General features: G+C 33.4%; 1 protein-coding gene across 1 annotated transcript; it reads left to right on the forward strand.

Moving 5' to 3' along the window:
- Positions 1 to 1328: 1328 nt before the first annotated feature.
- Positions 1329 to 16704, forward strand: LOC130622620 (probable ATP-dependent RNA helicase DDX23). The gene is made up of 30 exons (XM_057438103.1): positions 1329 to 1600; positions 1688 to 1757; positions 1850 to 1909; positions 2288 to 2374; positions 3494 to 3545; positions 4921 to 5024; positions 6120 to 6155; positions 6241 to 6276; positions 6628 to 6740; positions 6891 to 6954; positions 7717 to 7793; positions 8235 to 8371; positions 8636 to 8724; positions 9086 to 9161; positions 9657 to 9726; positions 10499 to 10565; positions 10960 to 11025; positions 11105 to 11149; positions 11358 to 11397; positions 12110 to 12309; positions 12990 to 13051; positions 13202 to 13233; positions 13525 to 13582; positions 13690 to 13759; positions 14165 to 14203; positions 14539 to 14582; positions 14709 to 14792; positions 14907 to 14953; positions 15950 to 16071; positions 16447 to 16704. The coding sequence occupies exons 1-30, from the start codon at positions 1353 to 1355 to the stop codon at positions 16546 to 16548; spliced, it is 2397 nt and encodes a 798-aa protein (XP_057294086.1). The 5' UTR covers positions 1329 to 1352; the 3' UTR covers positions 16549 to 16704.
- The last annotated feature ends 9418 nt before the right edge of the window (positions 16705 to 26122 follow it).

Genomic DNA, 26122 nt, shown 5'->3' on the forward strand with positions numbered 1-26122 from the left:
GAAACAGATGAAAAAATCCATTTAGGCAGGATAACAATGAAAAAAATAGGTTGTTTTAGATGTTTAGCTGACGTCAGCAGTTTATAAACAATTTTTTTTGTAAAATTTAGTTTGTTCCTTGCCTGTAATGCGTAGAGATTAAACGCTGATCAAAATAATGTATAGGATTATACGTTTTCGATAAACGCATAAGGAGATAAGGGTTAAAAATTTTTGCTGACGTCAACAAAGACCCCCTAAAAGAGCATTTTTTTGTAGCAATTTGTATACATGTTGCCTTCATCGTATAGATCTTGAAACGCTGATCAAGAAAATATATAGGATCATGTACTTTTGACAAACGGTTGCAGAGATATTGGGGTTTGAAGGTTATTTGATGACGTCATCAACCCATTTATTCTGAAACAGATTCGGGGAGGCAGGTTTGGAAAACTTACACCAAATTGGTCTTAGGTAGTCCCTAGTTCCCCATGTGGTGAAAAATCATTGACGTCACCACCTCGTTTCCAAGTTATTTGGCCTCAAAGTTTTAAGTGCACTGTAATGGCTTCATAAATTTAATATTAGATATTGACGTTAAAACAGGTTTTCACAGTAATGTAATCGATATCTATCATTTATCATATCATTTATCATACCTCATCTATCGTACCTTTGAACTAATATAAATAAGCAATTTTAATGTTTTTTTAATGTTTTTGCGCATTTTTATAGGGAAATTTTTTACAGACTATGGTTAAATTGACAATATATATTTTACACTTTTGCAGTGTTAAAATCATTTAAAAATTCATAACGGAGGAGGGTGTTGCGACAAGCGTATTCTACCTATTTGTTCTATATGGTATTGACTAAAAGTCTTGCTGTATTACAGTTTAGCTAGTGTAATTTTAAACATTTATAAGTTAAAAATAGCATAGAATAAAATAGTGTGAAAGTGTGAAAGATACGAAAACATTTATTTTAATTTTTAGCGTAGTTAACAAATTATTAAATTGCATTACTTGCAATACGTTTTAACAATAAAACTTGCAGTTATGAGAAAATAATTACAGTATTGTTTTATCGCAAAGCGTTTGTTAAATCACTCGCAACATAGCTCTCACTAAAATCATTAAAGACATTACTATAAACAAAAGATTAAATAGCTTCTGAATAGCAGGAAAAGGAGTTGTTTAGCGCGATTCGGATTGTACTGTAGATGTTTTGCTAGTGATGTCAAAAATATCTAAAATAAATGTCAACCTAGCCAATTTATTGAGTGTGTAAAGAGGGGTCAGGTTACTTAGAATCAGCTTTTTATATTTTAGTAATACTTGATATTTTAGAAAATAAAAACTTGTTACAGCAAAATGACAAATACTGAAAATGATGCAAGAGAATTAGAAGTTGATGAGCGCAGCAAGGACAGAGGTCGGGATGACCAGAGTAGACATCATAAACACAAGCACAAAGAGAAAGACAAGAAAGAGAAGAAAAAACATAAACATAGATCACGTTCCAGGTCACGAGATAGGAAAGATCGTAAACGTCATCGATCTCGTTCAAGAGATAGAGATGATAAAGAAGGGACAGAAGTTAGAATGGAAAAGAAAAAGAAGTAAGAACGATTATCTTGGAAGTTTTGCACATGGTTTCAATCCATGTGTTAGCAATTTTGGATTTTATACATAAATTTTTTTATTAGGTTGTTGGAAAATGAATTGGCAACTGAAGAACTGGAGGAAGGGGAATGGACAGCCCCTACTAAACGTGAAGTAAAATACTCATTTTTCCTTTTTTTTCTGGGTATCTTCATTTTTTTTATAATTATATATTAATTGTATAATGTGTGTCATGTCTTTTGTAGCCTCTGTCACTTGAAGAGATGATTGCAAAGAGAAATGAAGAGAAAAAAGCATTAGAAAAAGTATATCTATTTATTTGTATTATAATACTTGCTGTCTGTCTGTGAGTCAATTTAAAACCAGGGGTTTTGTGTAATTGTAATTACCAGTATAATCACACCTATATGATTATAGTAATAGACCCTGGTTAAGTAAATTTCATTACTTCATGCGAACAGGCAGGCAAGGATGAACCCCTTAAAATTTGCAAAATTAAATTTTTAGCAAATATTCAAAAAAGAACAATTTTTTTCCTAAAATGTTCCTGAAATTAACAAAACAGTAATACCAAATAGTTTAAATGACAGTAATTTTAAAAATATTGGCTAAATTACTACTTATCTTAATGGCTTTTTTATTTTATTTTGTAAGCTTTAATTATGACAATGTTTTGTCTATAGCCTAAGTTCTTGACAAAAGAGGAGCGGGCTGCAGAAGCAATAAAAAAGCGCCAGCAGCAAGTGGAAGAAAAAAGAAAGAAAATTGAGGTGCGTGAGTTGTAGTAGAGGCCAATAAAGCATAATATATAATGACATCTTGGACTGCATGACATTGTTCAAATTTTTATTTATACAGAGCCCAAATAAGCCTAGTCTAAATAGGGTTAATTTTTAAAGACCTTTCATATAACATCAATTTTATAATATTTTTTGTTATATATGTTACGGGTCATTATGATCAATTAGAAGTTATGTATATATTCCGCAGGTATGTTATCTATAATAGTTATTGTTAGTGTTATTGCTATTATGCATAATAACCGGTTGTTATTTACAATCCCAATAACATGTTACCAATATTCTGTATAAATTCAATTAATCCTTTTTTTACCTTGTTACAAAGTTATACTAACCTATAACCTATAATTTGGAGTCAAAATATTGATTCATTAAATCTCTTAAAACTGTTTATGGTGACATCCATTTTTTTCGAATAATGGCCATATTACAGCCTTTAGAGGCCTGTACAGGTAGTTGACGGTGTTATAAAGCCATGGTGCAATGGAAAACGACTTGGGACGTCGTATTCCATTGAGATTGGAATGATTAGAGCAATGGGAACCTGCACAGAGACGTGGAACCATGTGATTTACGTGTAAAGCCTTTATTAGGCGCGAAAAGGCCATATTACAGATTTAGAGGCCTGTACACGTTGTTGACGGTGTCATAAAGTTTGGCGAAATGCAAAACAACTTCGGACGTCGTAGTTTTTTTTATTCTGTTTTATGTGACAAAAGTTTTGGCATATTGACTGGTGAATTATTTTTTACCTAAATACAATTTATAAAGCTCTGGTATACAAAAACAGGCTTTTATATTAGTAACTCTTTATTTTCTTCTTACATTTTGGCAAAATCACCTAAATAAAGAACAGTTTTTATACAATTTTTTAGTTTCAAAATACTTCAAAACCTAAAGTCTCCTAAAGTCTGGGACCACGCTGTAATAAAAAACACAACAATGTTATTATAAACATGTCAAACTAAATAAAGGAAGAGTTGCGTTTTATAAGTTGTAAGACCTCATCTAAACATCTACCCAATAAAGATAAGACTATTCTATGTATGTATAATGTTTTAATGTTACTGCAATTATTATTTCATCTAGGAGGAAAGAAATGCTAGAGAAAAATTACTAAAAGAAGCTGAACGAAGCAGAGGTAATGATTTTCTTCTTCATCAGGAGTATATTTCTTGGCTCAACATCCATTTTTTTAATGCTAGTATGGTTGGACGGGGTTTATTAATGACCTAAAATTTGATCTAGAACCTTCCACAAGATTTTTCTTGGTCTTCCTCTGGGCTTTGCCCTTGGAATTTTAACATCTCTAAAGTACACACTAACTAATTATCCTACTCTAATCTTTCCAAGTGTCCCAAGAATCTCCATTTTCTTACTGTAACCTTACCATGCAACATAACACTTTAACACAGCCCTTATACAGCCTACATAGTAGCAATTGACAAGACTGTGTCAACAAAGGAAGTAACTCTGAAAGTTTTCCAAACAGAATCTATCCTGCATGTAACATTTCTTCTAAAACCTCTTCTATTAACCAACATATCACCTAAATAACAGACGTTTTTAAGTATTCATTACAGGCCACAAAATTTTGTTTACCTCAATTTTACCTAAGAGTAACAATGAACGATCTTTTATTGCCCCCATTTCATTGTTAGTGTAACAATCTAAAATTAAGGTAAAAATTAGGGAAAAATAGTAATAACAAAAAAGAAAAACTCGTTTTACCCTTTCTGACCTCTATATGCATGCATCACTCTCTTGCCATAAAGTTTCTGTTGACTTTATGTCCTACTTGAATTATCCTCCATTATGCAAGCATGTCAAGGTTTGGCAAACTTGCCTGTAGCATGTGCTTTTCCCCCATTGATAGTACCTTATAGAGCTAAAAAGACTTTGAAGGTTGCAAGCAACTTCAAATTCTAGCTACAATCTCTGGTCTCAAATCCTTGCATCAGACACCTTCATCTCTGCAAAAATTTAAAAAATTAGTTTCTTTCTGTTTGAGCCAGATAATGTGTGCTGGATACAAGATTGGTATGACATGTATCACACTATTGACGTCAGTGTCATAATTTATCTTGATTACTATTAATAACAAACATGGCAGCATAAACTTGGCACACAAGTGAAGTCTTGTGAAGTAAATTTTCTTTTCTTGTGTAAAAAATGATTATTAAAATCCGAAAAAGATATTCGTAGAATATTTATACGTTTCAATAACTAAAAATCGTTTACACTATTTAAAAGTTTTGGGCAACAATGGGGGAATGGAACAATTTTCGTGGCCTCTTAAGGCCAGAAATTTTCGTTGTCTATTGTACCATTTCCACAATGCTCACAATAAAACTTGTAGAAAAACTTAACCTTCCTGCAGTACCACCTCTAAATAGCCAATACAAGTCTGACAAAAAAATATTTTTTTTGTCAACCCCTTTCGCCCAAACTTCTTACACAATTTTAAGATTTCATTGCACGTGCTTGGAACTTATTCACCTTGCTTCTATCCTTAGATGATTATGACCGTGATCGATATCGTGATAGGTACAGAAGAGAACGTGAATATGAAGAACGTGAAAGAGAGAGGGATAGAGATAAGGACAAAACCAAAAAAGAGGTAACCTTATTTTACTTATAAGGAAATAATTTTTTAATAGAATTATAAGCTAGTTCAATTTCTGCATTATCTTCCTTTTCATACGGATATTCATATGGATGTCACCATAAACACAATCAGAGGATGCATCAATTTCACCTTTTAGCTCAATATTTGAGTCAATATCATCATCAAAAATGACATCAAGAACTTCATTCATGTCATTGTAACCTTTTGAGACCGGCCATTTTCAAGGATTTTAAAATTGCATTGCTTCCTCAGAAAGCTATTCATTCTATCTGAAAGCTATTCATTCTATCAAAACAATCCTGAGAAATCGAGAGGCATTCAAAATCGCCCTAAAATTGATAGTCATTATTGTGCAACTCATTATTAAATTTAAATCGATGCTTATGACGTACAATTTTGTGAGTCAAAACTATATATAGTGTGTCAGATGTTTTTAATTTTTAAATGCATAGAAATGTTACATGACTACAAAAATAGTTCATGGCAATACCTTGAAATTTCTCAATTTTTTTTAATTTTTTCAAAAATTATGGAAATCTCAAGTGTCTTCAATTTGCTTTAAAAAAATTATTATTATCTTTTCAAAAATATACTTGAAAATTCTCATTGGATGTTCTCAAATCTTCTCAACTATAAAGGGAGTGGCAACTGTGTTTTATTACCTGACTGAACAAGTTTGGTATAAAAAATCAGATGATTTGATTGGTTTACAACTTATTTAAACAAGGCTTTTTATGAAGGTATACCAATCGGTTTGTAAAACCATTAATAAAATGGTACCAGAAAAATTTAAAGAAATAAAACTTCCATTTTGTCAGATATTTATTAGATTTCATAACACACATTCATCTAAAACTATTTCACCGAAAAAAAGAAATTTAAATTTTGAATTTATTGGTCAAGGGCAAATAAGTTCCTACTCATCATCAAGCCGCAAGCTTGGTCTGTACTTTTAACCTCAGGCTTTGTATCTCACAGATCAAAATGAAAACCTGTCAGTTTCCATTTAATAATGTATTTTAAAAGCTTTTTAGCAATTATTTCTTGCAATTTTTATTTATGACTGTTATAATGATAATCTTTTAGGGTACGGAAACAAAGGTGGAGCAGGTTGTTCTTACTGTAAGTATTATGGCTTGTTGGAAATACATCCATTGTTTTGTAACATAATAAAATTTGCGAATTAAATATTTAATATAATATGTAGGGCAGAGATCGAGAAAAAGAATTGGAAGCAATAAAGGTTTGTAGCATTTTACTTTTTTATCTTGTGAATAACCAGGCTATGAAAGTATCCGCTTATAGATTTAGTAAAAAAGGATAAGGTTTCCGAGTTAGTGTAACATTCTGTAGTAACCTCTACCATTCTTAAAATTTACTTTTATATGGCCAGATAACTAAAAAAAAGTTTTTTTCCTATCTTAATTGGAAAAAATTCTGCATAATGGCATATAAGGGTTCAATGAAAAATCTGTTAAACCTTCCCGTGCCTTGTAGCATGCAGGTCCTGATATATTTCTCCAACATTCTCTTTTTGTTAGGGCGTTTCTATTAAATTTTCGAGTAGATGGTTAACTTACTTTTTACCACTTAGAATCGTTATCTTGGTGTTGCTAAGAAGAAGAAAAAAGTTCGACGTTTAAATGACAAGAAATTTGTTTTTGATTGGGACGCTAGTGAGGATACATCACAGGATTATAACAAACTGTAAGTGTTTAACTCACAATCTCGAGTGTACTTGCTTGCTAATTATCTTGCCACTCTTTTCGTCTGCAACCCTTTCTTATTCTTTCCAACTGTACTCGTATCGCCAATTTTTTGTGTGCCATGTATAAATTTTTATTTTATCTTAACTAGGTATCGGGAAAGACATGAAGCTCAATTTTTTGGCAGAGGACAAAAAGCTGGAATTGATGTGAAGGTATAAAATTTAAAATATCATTTTGTTTGCCCTACTATCAATGATTTTGTAGCACTACTATGGAATATGATTTGGGGCAGTGAAACATTTCTGGAAACTGTACAACAATTATGTAATTGTTGTATGTTTTTTTTTAAAGTATAGCTACCACCTTCTACCTTTTTTTTGGTAAAAATAACAGTTTAAATTGAAATTTTAGATTATGGGAAAATTAGTACACACCTTTTTTAAGCAACATTTTATAAGCAACAAGAGGCTCATATTTTTTAAAAAACGAGACAACTTGCAAGCAACAACCAACCGGAAGTGAGTCTAAAAATTAAGACAAATCACAGGGACTATCATACAATATAAGTTTCTCAAATTTTCATTGTTATAAAACTTCTGGAATTTTCGTACGTCGATCACGTGTAATTTAAAGGAGAGTTTGAGTTCGATTGATGCACCAGCTGAGCAGATAAACGCGGGAATTTAGTCTTCCTCACAGGTCACCGCTAAATGTTTTATGAGTTATACTCCTCTTATAAAAAATGACTCCACCGTGCTCTACTGTGAAAGCTCGTTTAACGTCAACCATTTATTGCAACAAGTTTAACTCGTGTGAACTAAGCTTTATGTTAGATTCTAATTCGTATTATGTAGCTCTAAGATAAGCTCAATTCACACGAGTTAAACTTGTTGCAATAAATTATTGGCGTTTGTAGTATGAACTAAGACTGTGTGGAAACGAAATTTTAGTTATCATTATTTATTTATTTTTAGACGCAAAAGAAAAGTAGCAAATTTTATGAACAGTTAATGGAGAAACGAAGGACAGAGTCAGAAAAAACACAAGAATTGTATGAATCTTTCTTTTATTTCTTACGCTTTTTTTTCATAATTTTTTGCACTCCACCCCAATTAATTAGCTAGACAACCCCTAAGAAGCAGAGACAAACAACGGGATTATAAACACTTCTGAGACTTGACTTGTTCAAAAAATTATACAAGCTTTATACAACAACAAACGTGATCAAACAGATGTTTGATTTCGATTGGCATATCAGCCTGAGCAAGCAAATACATGAATTTGGTCTTTCCAAGTATAGATAGACAACAAGAAACAGTTTGAGCTTGAAATACAGAAGGTTGAGCAACGTGGCTCAAGTAAAATTGTGTTTCTTATAAAAGAATAGCATGTCAATGTCATTCTGGTCAGCTGAATGATTGAAAATGACTTTTTTGATGTAACTACTTCGAAGTCGCATGTACGTGTTAGTATAATTTGTTTTGTTTTATAGAAAGAACAAAAAGAGACTGTTGGATAAGGAAGATAAGTTAGCATTGAAAGAGAGACATTGGGCAAAGAAAGAGTTATCAGAAATGGCTGACAGAGATTGGCGTATTTTTAAGGAAGACTTTAACATAGCTGCAAAAGGTCTGTATTTAAGAGAACGAATTTTACTGACAATGCAGCAGTGTATTCAAGTTTGATAAGCTTGTAAATTAAAATAAAATTGAAATAATTCAACCACGAGGGGTTAAAATATTGAGGAAGTAACTAAGGGAGAAGTCTTGGAAGAAAGTGTTTATAGCCTGGTTTTCAATAAACTGCTTATTTAAATAATTTTAGTTCATCCAATCACAAAAAGAATTGTTTTTAAAAATATATTTTTATACAATTTTGACCTTTGCGTCTTAGGTGGCAAAATACCGAACCCTATACGTTACTGGCGAGAATCTAGTCTTCCGACGGATATATTAGATGTGATATACGAGTTAGGTTACACGGTGAGTTAGTATTGATGTTTTCATACGTGAAGCAACGTATTTGAATAAGTTTACCAATCATTTTCCAACGTGCAAAAGTTTTCGTCAGACAAAATGTTTCTCACCTAGAAAAAATTTGTCACTTTCATCCAATCTTAAAGTTTCTTTTCTACGCTTTTTACAACGACTTTTAATGAGAGACAGTGAAAAACTGTATTTTATACAATAATTTTTAAGTGAATATTCTAGTAAATAATTTGTTAGACAAATTTTCGTTGCTCCTAAAAAAACATTTCTTTTGTCTGACATTTTTTTGTGTGGTAATTTAAAGTTAAATCTAAAATTGCGTTATAATTATCTGTTAAAATTTTGATATTTTCAGGATCCAACTCCGATTCAAAGGCAAGCCATTCCAATTGGATTGTTAAACCGCGATATTATTGGCGTGGCTGAAACAGGTAGACAATTGGTTAAACATCTTTAGGTGGTTGTATGGCTCAAAATTGTGATGCAATAATTCTTGAAATATAGATCTGTACGCAAAGCTAAATCGAAGGATGTCAACGTAATTATTCGAAAAACATTTCTTCGTCATTACAAATCACTGAACAAAATATTTTTTCGGATATAATCCGAAACCGCAAAAATATGTTCCCCTGAAAATTTGAAAATTGGTCATCCACAACAAATTTTTGCACCGAAATTTTTTAATTTTTTTATACTTATATTTCATACCTTTATTTAAAATTCCCTTCATTGAAAGCTACTTTAGTTTATGAATCTTCAGCATTTTTTAAAAGTCAGTCATGAAAATCTTATCTGCAAAAAAATTTCAGGAAAATCTAGTCAATATGTTTAGCAAAATAAAATAATCCAACGGAACCACTGCCCCGCAAAAAAAAGTTTTGCAAAATGTTATCTTTTATTCTAACTCATCTTTATCATTTCTACAGGTAGTGGTAAGACAGCCGCTTTCGTCCTTCCTTTGTTAGTATGGATAACTGGACTACCAGAAGCAGACAGGTATGTCTACAACTGCGCATGTGCAGATAGTTGTGGTATATCTGCTTGTTCTAACATTGCAACAGTTTGAAGGGGCTACCAAACGAATTCTGCACATTCGAAAGAATGGCGTGTAATAAACGTATCACTCGAAAGGTCAAGGTGCAAGAAATTATACACACTTTAGAACCGTCTAGACAACCTGATTATGAATAATTAATTTTTTTTGATGAATTTGCTACTTTTTTTATTATTTTATTTAAAAAAACAAAACAAAACAAAACACGGTGAAGCCGTATTTGTTAAAACATGCTATGTTAGTAGCCGCTAAAAGTGTTTAATACCTCTAAAAAGATTTTAAAGTCATTGTTGTTGCTTCGACTGGCTTTATGTGCAATAAACTTATGTTTCTGTGTATAATACCGAAGGATATATCTAGCTAGCTAGTTCAAAAAGTTTTACGTTTATTTATTAGAAAACGTAAGTTAAAAACAAGGTGTGCTTAGCTATATAAATTATGTATGGCCAATATGTGTGCGACATTACTCTCATTTTCAGTTATATTTGGATACACAATATTATATTTAAGATGATTTAAGGTGTTGTTTTTGTCCTAAGTAATTATGAAATTTTACACCGCCATTAGCTCGACTTTCGTGTAAGTCACTGAAGTGGCAGTGATTTAAGTGCCATTTCTTGGCACTTAAATCACTGCCACGCACGGGTTGATATGGTGTAACGATATGGTGTAACGATACAATATAAATGGATGTCCGTGTTCTTTTTTTTTTAGAAATTCTGTTAGTGACAAAGGTCCCTTTGCAATTATTCTTGCTCCGACCAGGGAGTTAGCACAACAGGTAACTTTCTTTAACTTTTTGTTAAAAGAATAAAAGAATAGTGGCCGCTAGTTTATTCCTATTTAACAATATCGCTACTGTATTTTTTTACCATGATAAGACGTCTTCTGTACTTTTTGACAAGAGACGCACAGATTTCTATCAAGGTTTATAGGTCTAAACCATGATCTCTTTTTAAGACGTGCTTCACTTACTTTTCTTTGACGACAGTGAGGTCTCCCACAGTATAAAAATACTTGATAAAACGAGATATTTGTTGATTGCTGGTATGTTGAATCCAAAAACAAAAATCAGGAAGTATAAATTGCCGTGTAGACTATTATGCAGTATGTTGTATCGTTTTGATATTTTTTATTGCCTTTTTTTCTATTTTTTCCTTTTTTTTCTGTGTTAGATTGAAGAAGAAACAAACAAATTCGCGAAAAAGTTGGGTATCAGGACTGTTGCAGTCATCGGTGGTGTAAGTAGTGGCATATTTGCTGTTTTAAGCAGTTGAACACTAACAGCACCATATCTCGTGTCTTTTTTAAATTTTTCAGCTTTCAAGGGAAGAACAAGGCTTTCAACTTCGTCTAGGTTGCGAGGTGAGTGGTCAATTCATCTATTTAGTTAAAATCTAATATTCGCCTCTTATTTCTTCTTTGATTCTGGACATTGCATAAAGGGGTAGGTTAACACAGCTGGCAAATATACAAACTAAACAGGGTTAGAATGTTAGACAGAATTAAAATGGCGGAAACAGGTGCACTTTTATTTAAAAGGATAGTTATATAATTGTACAACTGTTTTTAGATTGTTATCGCAACACCAGGTCGTCTCATAGATGTATTAGGTATGCCTTGTTTCCATTTGTTTTATAGCAAGTCTGTAAGATTACAATCATGGACAAAATTAATGACACAAAGACACTTTTTTCGTTATTTTGTTAAGCACGGCTAAAAGGTTAATGGTCAGTACTCTGCTGCCGGCAGACTGAAAAGTCGCTACCTTTGTGCATATGTAGGTCAGGCAAAGAGCATTTAAAATTTGCTAGTCACATTGCATAGCGCGCCTATGCAAAATATTAATTAACGCCGGAGGGCCATTAAAGTCGCGCAAGTTGAAAAATACAATTAGCATATTCCCAGAACAAGTATTTAACCAAATAACCTAAAATCCGAAATGATTCACCATCAGCATTTGCCTTTAAAACTAAGGTAACTAACACTTGTTTAAGTTTTTCAAAACATGCAAATTTGGCGCAGTCATGTCACTGTTCTGCAATGTTAAAGACTAGTGATATGCCCTGGAGAAATTAACAGAAATTTGCCAGACGCAAAGAAATAGATAAAAGTATATCGCGTTTGCTATTTCTTATGTCAGTAGCACGACAAGAAATTCAAGAAGAGATATGCAGCGGCTGCATGCTTGATTAATCGAGGCTTCGGCATCATTACATGAAATATGGTGTGCAGCATAGTGTGCTCAGATATATTTATAAGATTCGAGCATTCTCCAACATCTGTTGATATACTATACTATATTTAGAAATTTTTCTTTCCTAGAGAATCGGTACCTAGTATTGAGTCAGTGTTCTTACGTTGTAATGGACGAAGCAGATCGTATGATTGACATGGGCTTTGAGCCCGACGTGCAACGCATACTTGAATTTTTACCTGTCACCAATTTAAAACCCGACACAGACGACGCTGAAAATCCGGACGTTATTGCAAAAAACTTGACATCGAAGGATAAATTTCGACAGGTAGCCGAGTTTTGTTACTTTTTTGCTTTTAAGACTCCAACAGTGTGAAAAGATTTACCGCTAAGACGTTTTTATTTCTCAGGACTTATCAAAGATTAGGTTTTTTTTTGTCGGTGACTGTTTCGATTCTTTTTTAGTTTTGACATTTTGCTGAGTTATTAATAGTTCTCTCTAAAATGCAATGGTTGTTACTTTGAGTGGAGTACTGTCTTTGTGTTCAAATTACATAATTCATATCTTTTTTTGTCGGATTTTGTAGTTGTCAACTGTCTTTGAATATGGCATTGGGGATTTGCTCATCAAATAATTTTTATCACAAATCTATTCATTGTGAACTCTAAAGCAATGCCTGACAATTGCATGTGTTAAGCAGTAGCAGACCCGCAAAAAAATTGTTTCCCCAGGCCGAAAAAGCTTGGTTATCATTAGTTCGCTCGTATTTGAAATCACACGCGAAATGTGAAACAAGAAGAATTATTTCTTTGTGAAGCAGATAAAAAAAATTGAATTAAAACTAACAGGCCTAAAACAACAACTTCATTTTGTTTTACAATTGACGCAACATAGAAACAGCCTCAATACTCCAATTCTGTTACTGCAGCGAGTTATGTTATGTCTTATACAATTAAACCTCTTGTCTATCAGATTATTATATTGAACTTATAAACATTTTTTCATAGACTGTTATGTTCACAGCTACTATGCCTCCCACGGTTGAACGTTTAGCGCGGTCATATTTAAGGTATGTTCGTTTTTTACCTGTTTATTTTTATAGTCATTTGAATATATAGTACTTTAAGGGAATTAATTTTCGCGAGTTTCGCGAGTTTTTGTTAATTTCGCGAAAATTAGTTCCCTTAAGGTAATTGTGGAATTGTTTACGTGTTTTTAGACGTCCTGCTACTGTACACATTGGATCTATTGGTATGTTGATAGTTTCTTCTTAATTCCTGTTTGTTTTCCTTTTTTCATTGATGGGATGAAGCAGCCCATGCCATTTCATTACTGGAGTGTTGTTTGATATTTCGTGTTGCTTTTTTTAATTTTTTTCCCGGTAACAGAATTAAAGCATACTTCAGCTGTATTACACGCGAGAAACATGGTAGCCGCTTTATAGCTACCATTTTCAGCAGTTTCTAAAAGGTCATGTCCTAATGAACCACTGGGAACATTTAGCCTTGTTGGAGGTTACTTGTAACACTGATTATTTCACAGGTAAACCGGTTGATCGAGTGGAACAAAGAGTTTACATGGTATCCGAAAACCAAAAGAAGTATGAATTTGGAAAATTACTAGTTTATAATTGATGATTTCACTCGTTCCTTCTGAATCGCTGTGTACCTTCAATAAACATTTCTCTCTGTTTTCTCTTTTTCATAGGAAGAAGTTATTGGAAATTCTCCACTCTGAACTAGAACCTCCTATTCTTGTGTTCGTCAACCAAAAGAAGGTGAGTTGGTGTTAGATCGTTGTTTTTTACACCGTTGTTGGCGGTGGTGTGTAAAGGGAAATGTTTATTAATGTGAAAGTTAATTGGTGACTTCCAAGGCCCTAATGTTTATTGTGACTCTTACCTAGGAAAGCTACAACGCATTCTTATTTCCCAAACTGCAAGACTCTTACAAATACTTCTAAAAATGAGATTAAAAGCTATTAATTTTGTGGGGTTTTTTGGGTTAATGCAAGTAAATCCGGTCACCAACTCGGAGTCTTCAAAAGGAATTTAGAAAAATGCGTAAATCGTTAATGGTGCTAAGCTTTTATTTTTTCCTTAACAATAAAACGCAACAGCTACGTGCATTTTTTATTTTCTTTCTGTTCGTCTACGACATCATCTTGAGATGCTGTTTTCTAGGGTGCTGATGTTTTGGCGAGGTCACTGGAGAAGCAAGGAGTAAGTCATGAATTTTTTCAAAGGTTTTAGACCTTTTAGGAAATCCTTATTTCGTAAAATTTAAAAACTATGGAATCATAAAATGAATTCGTAGCCGTGTCATTTTGTAGTTGGCGAACGTTGCCTATTACTTGGACGATCCACGAAATTAGAATTTTGACGTAGAAGTTGGCTGTCATTTCTCTATATCCCTGAAAACATTTAAAAACTGAGTTAAACTAAATCCGAAGCCATGGTTAATGAAAGTAGTAATTAGGAATACAAATATAGTATTTCATGGAAACCATACCTTTTAGTTTGCGTTTTTCCCATGCATATAACTTTTCTTCATTCAGTTCCGTGCGACAACTCTTCACGGTGGTAAAGGTCAAGAACAGAGGTAAGGACTGTCTTCTGTTTATTTTTGATACCCTTTATCAGTATTCGTAATTTTAATGACATAATTTATCTTTGTTTTCTCTTCTTATCTCTCAGTGTGTCACACTTCACTCTTCTTTTTATTTAGAGAGTTCGCGTTGAACAGTCTGAAGGATGGTTCGAAGGATATCTTAGTCGCCACTGATGTAGCTGGGCGTGGTATCGATATTAAGTACGGCTGGCACTCCTTACCATTTTTTTTCATTCGTTTCGTACCACCGTTGCTTCACTATCATAAAATTGTCTCTGTGAAATTGTTTTTTTAATTGTTTTATGTATTTTTTAGGGATGTTTCCATGGTTATTAACTACGACATGGCTAAAAATATTGATAGTGAGTAGTTACCTTTTAAAGAGTTCAAACAGTTTTGTTAGTGTGTTATTAAAACCATATTGCTGGTAGGAAGCAGGATTCGGTTGACAGTCGGCAGAATTGCAAGCCACAAACGGACACGCAACACTGCGTGCAACAATATGTCAACGACCCAATCGTATGCCTTATCAGGACTATGTCATGTCCTCCGCGTAATTATCGTTACCTTGTCTCCCCACATTACTGTGTATCCACACTCTCCTTCCAAAAGATCAGGAAAGCCAAAAGTTATTGTCAAAATGTCAGGGATATTATTTATTTCTTTGATATGTTAGAAAAAATGTCAGGAATTTCGGGTTTGTATTGGTGTCGTCAGATCGCGGTTAATTGTTGATTGTTTGAAGATATTTCGAGGATATTAGTTTTCGCGAACGTAAATTTTTTTTAAAAAAAAATATCCCTTTTCACAGTAAAACATTTACACAAGTACACTTTTAATGGTTCGATTTTCGCTTCAGCATGCCATTTTGTCATTTGCTGGTATTAATTTCTTTAAATAATAATTCACGGATACATATTTTCGCGACAAAAAGCACGCAACTAAATCTCCGCATAAATTAGCACCAGTAACCCTTTCCATACGTGTGACTTGAAAGGCTATATCTTGAAATCTAGTAATTTCCGGACAATTTATTCCGGTTTTTTTGAAAGCAGACTGAATTCCCTACAATCTAAGTGGTTTTTCGCTCCCCTCCCTGTCATAAAATCAGTACCTTCGAATCGTATCAACTTTTGAAGCTTTGTGCGCCAATCAACCACAAGAAACGATCCCTTTACATAAAGTTAAGGCTTAAACTTTTTAAAATGTATGATACTCTGATGTTTAAATGGAGCTTCCTTTCTACATATTACCGAAAGCAGTGTGCAAAACTTAAATGGCTGCTAAACCTATATGCCCAAAAAATTAAATGCACGATAAAGATGCGCAAAATTAAAAGTCCCTTGCTTTACATTCAGGTTACACCCATCGTATTGGTCGAACAGGTCGTGCTGGTAAAAGTGGTATTGCTGTCACCTTCCTCACGCAGGACAATTCCGAAGTTTTCTATGATCTTAAACAGATGTTGGTAAACAGTTCGGTAAGTTCTTATTTGTTGGCTTTTACCTACGCAAAATGTAACAATGTAATTATTATCTTCCACTGTGTCTCACCCTTCCTCACTATATCCCACTGTTTCTCCCGTGAAAATTAGTACTCCTGAGGTACTCCCACTGTGTCTCACTATGTCCCACTCATTGTCTCTTACTATCTCTCGCTGTCTCTCACTGTTTTTCACTACGTCGAACTGGTGAACTAGAATAATTTTCCAGATAAAAAAAGAGAGAAAAAAAGAGGTGTTAGGCATGGAGGATATTCGACAGTCCCTTGTTTTTCATGGAATATGGTTTTGAGGTCTACAGGTGTCAGAAATGAACAGCCGGAAGTGACATTGCTTTGTTTTTGTCTTATTCAGGTTAGTTCCTGTCCGAACGATCTCATGAACCATCCGGAAGCTCAACACAAACCTGGGACTGTTTTAACGAAAAAACGTCGCGAAGAGACTATTTTTGTCTAAACTGTACTTAGCCACATTTACAGTCGTGTTTTACGTCCAAACGTGTTGCGGGAGAACATGTTACCGTTATTTTACGTGTTTATCGATACGATCGATTCCAATGCGTGTAAAAGGAAAAAGCAGATGTATTATTTAAAATCACAAGTAGAGATCTGACCCCCGTCTTATCAATTTAATTACTTTGTGCAACATATTGCACATAAGATTGATGCGTAAAATATGTACGACGGAAACCCCGTCTGACTAATTTCATTACCTCTTGTTCACAGGCGGGCAAAGTCCATAAAATAACCATGCGGTAATATGTGAGGCGGGCGAAAATCTGAGAAACAGCGAACCTGTGCATTTTTCCACGGACTCTAGTATTACAAAAATGCCCTCTGTCTGTGAGGTAAATTAAAAAACCGGCAGTTTCGTAATCAAAAGTGGCAATATAATCACGCCTTTAATCATAGTAATAACCTACATCCAAGTAAACTTCATTACTTTATGTTAACATGGGAGTTAGGGATGCCGGAAATTTTCACGACGGATATGCAGACAGGATCCCCGTGTAAGATTCCATGTGCTAGCAACGTACAGTCTTTTATAAGTACAACAGAGCAGCTTTCAGGTCGAGATAAATGTGAGAACAAGGATATGGTGCTTTATACTTTTTTGGTTGGTTTTGTACGTTTTCGTCTAAATAATTAAAATTTACAAAAGCAAAAGCATCTCTATCTGACTGTTGAAACGTAGTCTAGAATAAACTCGTTTGTTTGTGACATATGATATAATATTTATATTATTCATTAAGAGCATCTATTCTTAAAATTGGAAGTATCAGAGAAAAGAAGCGTTTTAAAATGTCCAAACTTCGTAAGGAAATTTTTTTCATCCAAATAAGAATGGTATAAATCGATTGGGAAAAAGTAAGAGATTTTTTAATTCATCACTGTAAACTGGTTCGCTTTTATTTTTTCGATACTGCCTTTTTCTGTTAAAAAATGTAATACTAATAGTACACGTACAAGCTTTCCAAGTGTTGGGAAGGTCATGTTATAATAATCTTGCTATTAGTTTAGTGAGGTTTGCAATTTGAAGAAAAAAGAAGTTTTAGGCAGACTATTAACAAGGTTTTTTTAAAAGTTAAGAGCGTGTATATTTCACCAAACGATTTTTTAAAGTAGATGCGTAGAATGTTTTAAAAGGGCCGTGAATTGTTTCAGCGGCTTTTCTGAAGTTAAAAAATAGCGAATTCATCAGAAATGTTTTTCGTATCTTTTGCTTCTACCGCATTTTTAAAACTCGAAGGATTGGGGAAGAGATAATTCTTTGCTCTTAAAAATTTTCATACTTGTAAGGTGTGGCAAAGCATAACCAACATATTATTTTATAGAAAAATATTTTTTATATTTTTCTGTAATGATCTTAGAGGCTGATTCGTGATCGTTCTCGACCCCAGAGCTCTTTGAAATAAACCTCGGTTTTAATCTCAAAGAGCTCTGGGGAGGAGAATGACTTGCGAAATCTACACGTGGCTTTATACGCATGCGCAATGTTTTTATTTCTGGTATGAATGAACATCGTGTATATGAATTTTAAGCGCTAAATATAATTTAAAATCTTTATTTTAAGCGACTTGAGATGAACTCTGAAGTGACTCTTCTTATTCCTTCTGAAGTCATGAAAAACACGTCACAAATATAGCAAGAGACCCCAATGAAAAATTTTAATTTCACTTCCGACACGAAACTCTGTTTCTCTAGATGAGTATCCGAGTTTGTAACAAAAGAACCTCGCATAAACACAGAGTCGTGAGCAATAAAGTTTTAATTCTGGCAGGCCTTCGGAAATAAAATAATTTTGGCTGACACTACACATCTGTCGGTACAAAAAAATGGTGTTAATAGAATACGCAAGTTTCCTTCGTGTAATCAGATTATCACGTTTTCTGATAACCCTGACATGTTTTCATTATTTTTTGTTGTCATTCTTTTAAAGCTGTGTTAGGGTGCTATATATATCGCAAGGTAGATGCGCGCGAAAACCTGGATTTTGTGCACATATAAATTCACGTTATTCCACAAATTATATATCAGAAAATATTATACATGTGAAACTGGCTTTTATGACCCGCAGAAATTAATTCCCGCAAAAATAACACACTCGATTAACTAAACACCATTGTTCCATGAATGCGCTGTCTTCTTCACAAAACTTCTTTGTTTGGTTTTTTCCATTACAAAGCATGAGGAGCGGTTTCTTTGAAGACTGTATTTTTTGGCTCGTAACGGTATCTTTGGTATACATTAACATGATACAAAATACTGATAAAACACATTAAGCACGCGCTTATACTTCGAATAAGAAGAGTAGTCAGTGGCGATACGATTGTAAAATATTATCTTCACTAATTGAAATTGAGTGAGTTTTCTCACACTTCAAAATTATCACGAAGACGTAAGCGGTTTTGAAATATTGGAACGAACTTCTAGAACATAACAAGAAGAAGAAATCAGAACCCGGACACTGTATCTAATTTTATTGGCGATTAGCTGCTTGTAATTAACGATTGTTTATTACAACTAACATGAACCTTTTTTTATTCTAACTGTCCTTTGTGCCCATGGCTTACAGATGTGCACATTTATCATAGGATAAGGTGGCTGAATTAATTCTTCACCATATCAATAGAAATCACATCCTTGCTCTTAGTGGCCTACCACCCATGGCATTTACGTGTTCACTACTGTGACGTCAAAAGAATTCTATGCACATTGAGAATGCTAATCAACTTGTCATTGTCGATTTGTTTGCATGAAAAAGAAAACAATGCTGTTTTGTGTAACCACGTCCTACGAAATTTCTAAGGGCTCTTAAGGCAATGTTTGTGCATTTTGTTTTGGTCACGCATACCCACTTTAGATTGTTGGTCAAGCACGTCGCCGTTACAGAGGTCAGATTTTGCCATGGTATGATCATGTACGAATCAAAGCTAGCTGGGGATAAAACAGCTTGAGGGAAAATTATTAAAGTTTTTTTTAAATAAGTTTTTGTACTTTTAATGGAACGTGCGTAGAAGATGTAACATACGTGAGGTGGAAAAAAGATTGGATTCAATATATTGATAAGAAATATCAATCTCAACGCAACCAAACGTGTCTATTACAGATTTATTATAGCAAATACTGTACGTGTGATTAAATTACAGTCTTTTAAAACAGACTGATATAAGGTGCGACCACAAGTCATGACAACTTTCACGAATTGCTAGAAGATAATTTCGCTCATAACAAGTTCTTTTCATATTATCATGAAGTAAAATATGTATTATTTCATGATAACTTTGTATCCTCTCCAACTTTTTCTTCGGTTCTGTCATTATCATCATTATCGTCACTCACCGCATGAAGTTCCATGTACTGACTCAAATTCTCTTACGATACCAATGACCAACAACCAACAACATTTGGACGACTATTTCCCAGCATTTCCCATATGATCTTTATCAACGATGTATTTCCTATTACTGATTGGCATGTCGGTTACCAAGTTTCATTACACTTAAAATTCCTGCAGCTCTACCCCAAATTACCGACGTCATTTAAATTCATCGTAATTTGAATTAGCACCGAGAAAAATTACAAATTTTTTTAATTTCTGCAGGAGATTAATTGATAGTGGCGCTTAAATGAGGGGAAGGAAAAGAGCGGTGGGGTAGTCTTGTAAATCTTTTCAAACATTATACTAAATGAACTAGAATATAGGCGCTTTATGGAATATCAGCGATAGTTAGAATATGTGACATACATGATGGCTTTACTCTAGAAGGACGGATAAAAGGTACTGACTCTACCTCCCTTGTCAGCACCAGGTAACTTAACTTCGGCCTCATTATTCATTCTCCGAAATTACCCTCATAACATGTTTATGATAATCTTATGTTTATTCACAACACAGACTGTGTTAATATTTCTCGATTAGGAATAAATCCAGAATCATTTGTTTATCTGAGACCACGATATGATTTTCTCATGTGCATGAAATGCAATTTTATTATTGTAAAAATTATTGTAAATTCATCATGCAACAATAATTTCTTGCTTCACTGTAGTGTAAAGGCTTTGACCAATCAAACACGCCAAATTTGATGTAGAATATGAAATAAAGAAAAGAACAAACAACTGAAGTGGAAACAAAAGTTAATTTGGTTTTAACCTGTTTTTCAGCGCAGTTGAAACAGACAGAACTAATTTTTGAAAGAAAAAAACGGAATGAATCTTTTTCCTATAGCTTTCTTGCATTCATGGCTGTCTCTGAGACTGATTTTTTGGTAACTTGAGCTTATAGCTTATGTGTTTATAATACGAAGGATTTTCGGCGGAAAACCGAAAAAACTTCGGCGAAATACTGCAGGAGAAAAAATTTCGGCTGACAATTTTTCTGCGATATATATTTAAAATAGTAAAATATAAAATTTAAGTGTAAATATAAGTTAAATATGGGTCTGTTTCTGAGAAATGTCGAAACAAATAACTATTTTACAGAATTTAATCTTTTAGGCCGTTAAATCAACATTATAATGGCACGTTGCTCACAGTACCAACCCCCGTCCCGCCTTCTCAAAATATAGCGATGTAACTTTGAAGTCGAAGACGATAGTTACAACTTCTTCATGTCCCTTTCCAATTCTGTTCTGGTATACAGTATTCTCTTTAGTTATCGGACACCGTTGATGCAAAAGCAAAGTGTCCGCTAATTGGAGGTGTCTGCTTTTTGGAAAGTTTTGTAATGTAAGTCTTGAATTTGAAAATAAAGTCGAGGAGGGTGTAATTTGGGTAATAACTACTACCCATATATATCGAAAAGAATTGGAAAGATTCTTTTGCTAGAAGATATGATGTCTACATGAGCATCTGGAGCCCCCTTGGTGGGGGGAATGTTTAAATGCAGACATGAGCCATGTAATGAGGTGGACAAAAATGCAATAGCAATCATTAAAACTGATTCTTTACGAAACGAAAGCATTATTGTACATGTGCCACAAAACATTTTAAAATATACTTGTTTTTGAAAGTTCCAAACACTTCCATTACGGCCCAAGTTAGTGGAAAGAGATTGAATTGTGAATGTGGCTATGGTCTGCAGATTCCTGTTATTTACTGCTCCATAGAAAAGAAAAGTTGAAAAATGGATAATCAAGTAGATCGAAGCTATAAAAGCGAGTTAGATTGTAAAGTTTCAAAGTGTTTCAAATAAATAAATATTTGAAAAACTATTAATTTTTTCTGTTGTTCTCTGCTGTCTCCTAATGTATTTGGACAGTCCGCTAATTGGGAAGAAAAAAAAAACCAGAGTCACTCTTTTGTGCAAAAAATATGGCCTGCTAATTAGGGTATCCGCTAATTAGAAGTCCGCAATTTAGAAAGTTTTTATGAGACTTTGACCAGAAAACGATTAGTGAAAAAGTAATTTGTCTAGCTAATCAGAGGTCTCCTCCTTTCAGAGTGTCCTTAGTTAGATAGAATACTGTACTTTATATATTTATCTATTTTTTAAATTTTTTTCGCCTATATAAACATTCTGAATATATTAAATATAATAATTTTTTAGACTAGCTATACTAGTACTTTCGTTTTCTCGAATTATTCTAACACACTCATTACTCTAATGTTTTTTTACTGAATGTAACTAGCTTGGTTTTTGAGTGTATTATTTAACTTGGCATACTAGTTTAAGAGCATGACCAAACAGTTCTAACAATGGCAACATATCGTGCCAAATATGTTCAGCATAAAATTCTGTCATTTTATTCTAATCAAAAAAATATATTGATTTGTGGAATGACGAATATAGAGGATCCGGTAAATACTTAATATCACAAGTTTTAGCTATCAAGGGAGAATTCCAAAAATTTTTTTTTACTTTTTTCTTTTGAAACATTTTGGAACACCATAAATCTGTTATCCTTTAACCCTATTCGGTCCGGGGTTTTTAGAACATATTATGACCTGGGGGATTATGCCCCCCCCCCCCTCAATAACTTTTCATAGGCTTGTTTTAAATTGAATCAAACTTGGCACACCTATAGTACGTCACAAAAGGAAGTCACATGGCGGCAATAAATTTTTGCTTGAGTCAGCACATTTGTGTGACGTCATCAAAAGCTTAAAATTTCTTCAAAATGCACCGTCTGCATAGAATTCAATTACTTTAGTTCTAGAGCGAATTTTTGCATTCTGTTTTAAGTTTGTGAAAGCTAAATATAAGTTATTTTTCAGATTTTCGGGTAACATCCGAAAAATGGGGAAATCGGATTAATCACGTGTCTAAAACATGAAAAATGATTCTTCTTAATGAAACAAAGTTGTGTTGTAAGTTTCAAGTTCTAAGGATAATCTAAAGAGTTATTATATTTTCCCAGTTATGAAGATTTCATAGAGATTTTTAGGGGTAGTTTTGAGTCATGAATAGCCAATTTAAAAGCCTCTGAGAGGCATGGGATCTGAAAATTTGGCATGCAGGTGTCTAAAAGATAAATACTGAAACTCAGTAAGTATTGTTTTTGAACTTGCTAGCTAGATATATCCTTCGGAATTTTACATAAAAACATAAGTTTATTGTACATAGAGCCAGTCTAAGCAAGCCATGCACAGAGCGTTAAGAAGTTATTAAGAAAAAACTGTCAGGGGGCGGCGGAAAATTTTAATATCTTTTAGGCCCACATCATTATTCATCTCCTGGAAACAGGTAAAGGTGCAAGAAATCATACACACTTTAGAACCACATGACTTCTTTTTTGGCGCTACGGCCTATAAAATATATTAAATATCAGTAAATCGAAAGTTTGCGTTGACAAGGAAGAGAGACAACATGAGGAGCTGTTTTGTTAGAAAAAATGCTATGTTACCAGCTTTAAGAAATTAATTAATACCTCTAAAAAGATTTTAAAGTCATTGTTATTGCTTAGACTGGCTTTATGTACAATAAACATATGTTTCTGTGTATAATACCGAAGGATATATCTAGCTAGTAAGGTCAAAAAGTGTGAATTTTATTTTATTAGAAACTTTGAGGTAAAAGCAAGGTAAGGACTTATATCGAATAAATCATGGATGTCCAATATATGTATGAAAATTTCTGTCATTCTCAGTTATAATTGGATGCCTAATGTGATATTTAAGGTCATTTAAGTTGTTGTTTTAGTCCTCGCTTATGATAAACTTTTCTACCGGCATTAGCTCGACTTTCGTGTAAGCCATTAAAGTCGAAAACATCAGCTGTTTTGTAGTCCCTTTAAGTTTTAAGTTTTCTACATTCGGAGTTCTGCGTTTACAGATTTTAGAAAATGCTCTTGTAATATTTTCTTCTAAGATTGATTTGTCGTTGGAGTTTACTGGTAAGAAGATATGTGTTACAACTAGCTCACTTTACTGTTTCGATATTGCTGACTGATGTGTCTGGATAATTATTGATCAATTGTTTGTGGTTTTAGAACAGTAGCTGTTTTACGTCGTTAGTTTTTAAAAATAAATGACAAAAGTCAACAAATAGCACGTGCGCTAATTTCCTGTGTTAAGTGGTGTTGGTAGTAATCCATTCATTTTTGTCATCCAGGTTCTGGACTGCTATAAAGCATCTCTTATCAGAAAGAGACAGCTGTATCGTATTTAAACCATCTAACTTGTTAGTTTTTCAATTCACTGTAGCCTAAATCTTTGATAGCAAAAAGGTCGAATCTCAACAAGAATGTCTTCCCTTACAATTATATCAAAGGACATAAATAGATCGCGAATTCAGTACAGTGTTATAGTAGCACTTTGGAGCTTCCTCCAAAGTAAAACGTACTTCTAAAATCTAAAAAATGAGGGACTAAGATTAAGTATTTAGTACATCATTAACGAAAGTTTTATTTAAATAATAGTTCCTACTGGAAAAGTGAAAAGCTGATTCACATTACATGGTATTTGTCGCACTAGTGGAATGTGCAACGTACACATGTGCTGAAAAAAAGATTATTTTCAACCAGACACACGAATTTCGCCTATTTCCGATTATCCTTGACCTCGAATCGAACGCAACGAAACATACATCTCTCTGTTATGATTAAAACAGAGGTTTTACTTCCTGTCGAAAGCCAAAAATAACTGCAAAACCGTTGCGCAATATTCACTTTAGGTCGATTTTTACGACATACTTATATTTGGAATTATTGTCTTGATATTAAGCCGTGTAAAATATAAACAAGGTAGGGGCGAATATCTTTGGAGATCATGAAGTATTAAGCTAGATTGTGGTTCATGTTTGCTTCCTTTGTATCACCACATGCGGAATTAAATCAATATTGACATCAACATAAGAGTTAAAAAGTAAACGGTTCCATGCTGTGATGTTATATGTTTTGTTTATGTGCTTAATTTTAAAATTTTATGTAAATAAAAGTTAGGTCAGAATGCAATCACATTCATTCATTCATTCATTCATTCATTCATTCATTCATTCAAACATTTGTTCATTTATTCATTTATTCATTCATTTATTCATTCAAACATTTGTTCGTTTATTCATACATTAGGTCATTTGTTCATTTACTTATTCATTCAATCATTCATTCATTTTTTGTTTAATCATTTATTCATCCATTCACTCACATGCAAAATATTGAGCAGCAACTACAAGAAAGCGTAAGGGGAATCATACAGAGAGTGATGGCGCCAACAACAACGCCAATGTAAAATTAGATTACATGTGTACCTTGTTTCTGGAAAATTGATTTGAACTTTGACATATTTCCCATGACACTTTCGTCACTTACTATGGTCACAAGATGACCCATGCTCGAAGGACTGCTAATAAGCAGATACTCCAAAAACATGCTTACATACAATGTGCGAGGTATTACACAATTCATCTTGCAATTATACACAAATGCCTTCAATAATTGCAGCTAATTGATTTCATAAGAGAAAGACGGTTTTTCACCACTACACATTTACTGATGTGTCGAAAAATACTGTTAAATATTCATAATAGAACACGGTGAAGCCTAAGTGTGTTTCATCATCGTCTTAACGACATAATTCAAAATAGTGTGTCAAGAAATTTAAACTATTTTGAAGAGATTAACGATCAATTATAGTCCATACAATATTTTTAAGCGTCCAATTCAGAGCTAATTTCCCATATGTTACGTGCATACATTGCGAAAATTTATAAGAATTCCTCGTCGCTATGACGCTGTTTATTATTAGCCGACACATTGCATATCTCTTCATAGTAGACAATATCTAAATTCAACTCTTGCATGTTAAAAGTAGACAAAAATGACGTCCTTTCAAACTGCGTGTTTATCATTCTTTTCCATTATTACCCAGAAGAGATAAATTAAGTTAATCAGCTTTAAACAAAGAAAGATTCTATCAATTTAACTTCAGATCTCTCAAGATGCAAGCGCATGTGAATACCCTTTATGTTTTTCGCATATGAGAAATTCCTACACCAAATATTTTCTGCGTCGTCATCATTTTTTTTTCTTACTCATACCTTGCCTATTACATTTAAACAATATCTACTTGATTTTATTATCACACAT

The sequence above is a fragment of the Hydractinia symbiolongicarpus genome, chromosome 12, assembly GCF_029227915.1.
Source record: "Hydractinia symbiolongicarpus strain clone_291-10 chromosome 12, HSymV2.1, whole genome shotgun sequence".
Taxonomy (NCBI): domain Eukaryota; kingdom Metazoa; phylum Cnidaria; class Hydrozoa; order Anthoathecata; family Hydractiniidae; genus Hydractinia; species Hydractinia symbiolongicarpus.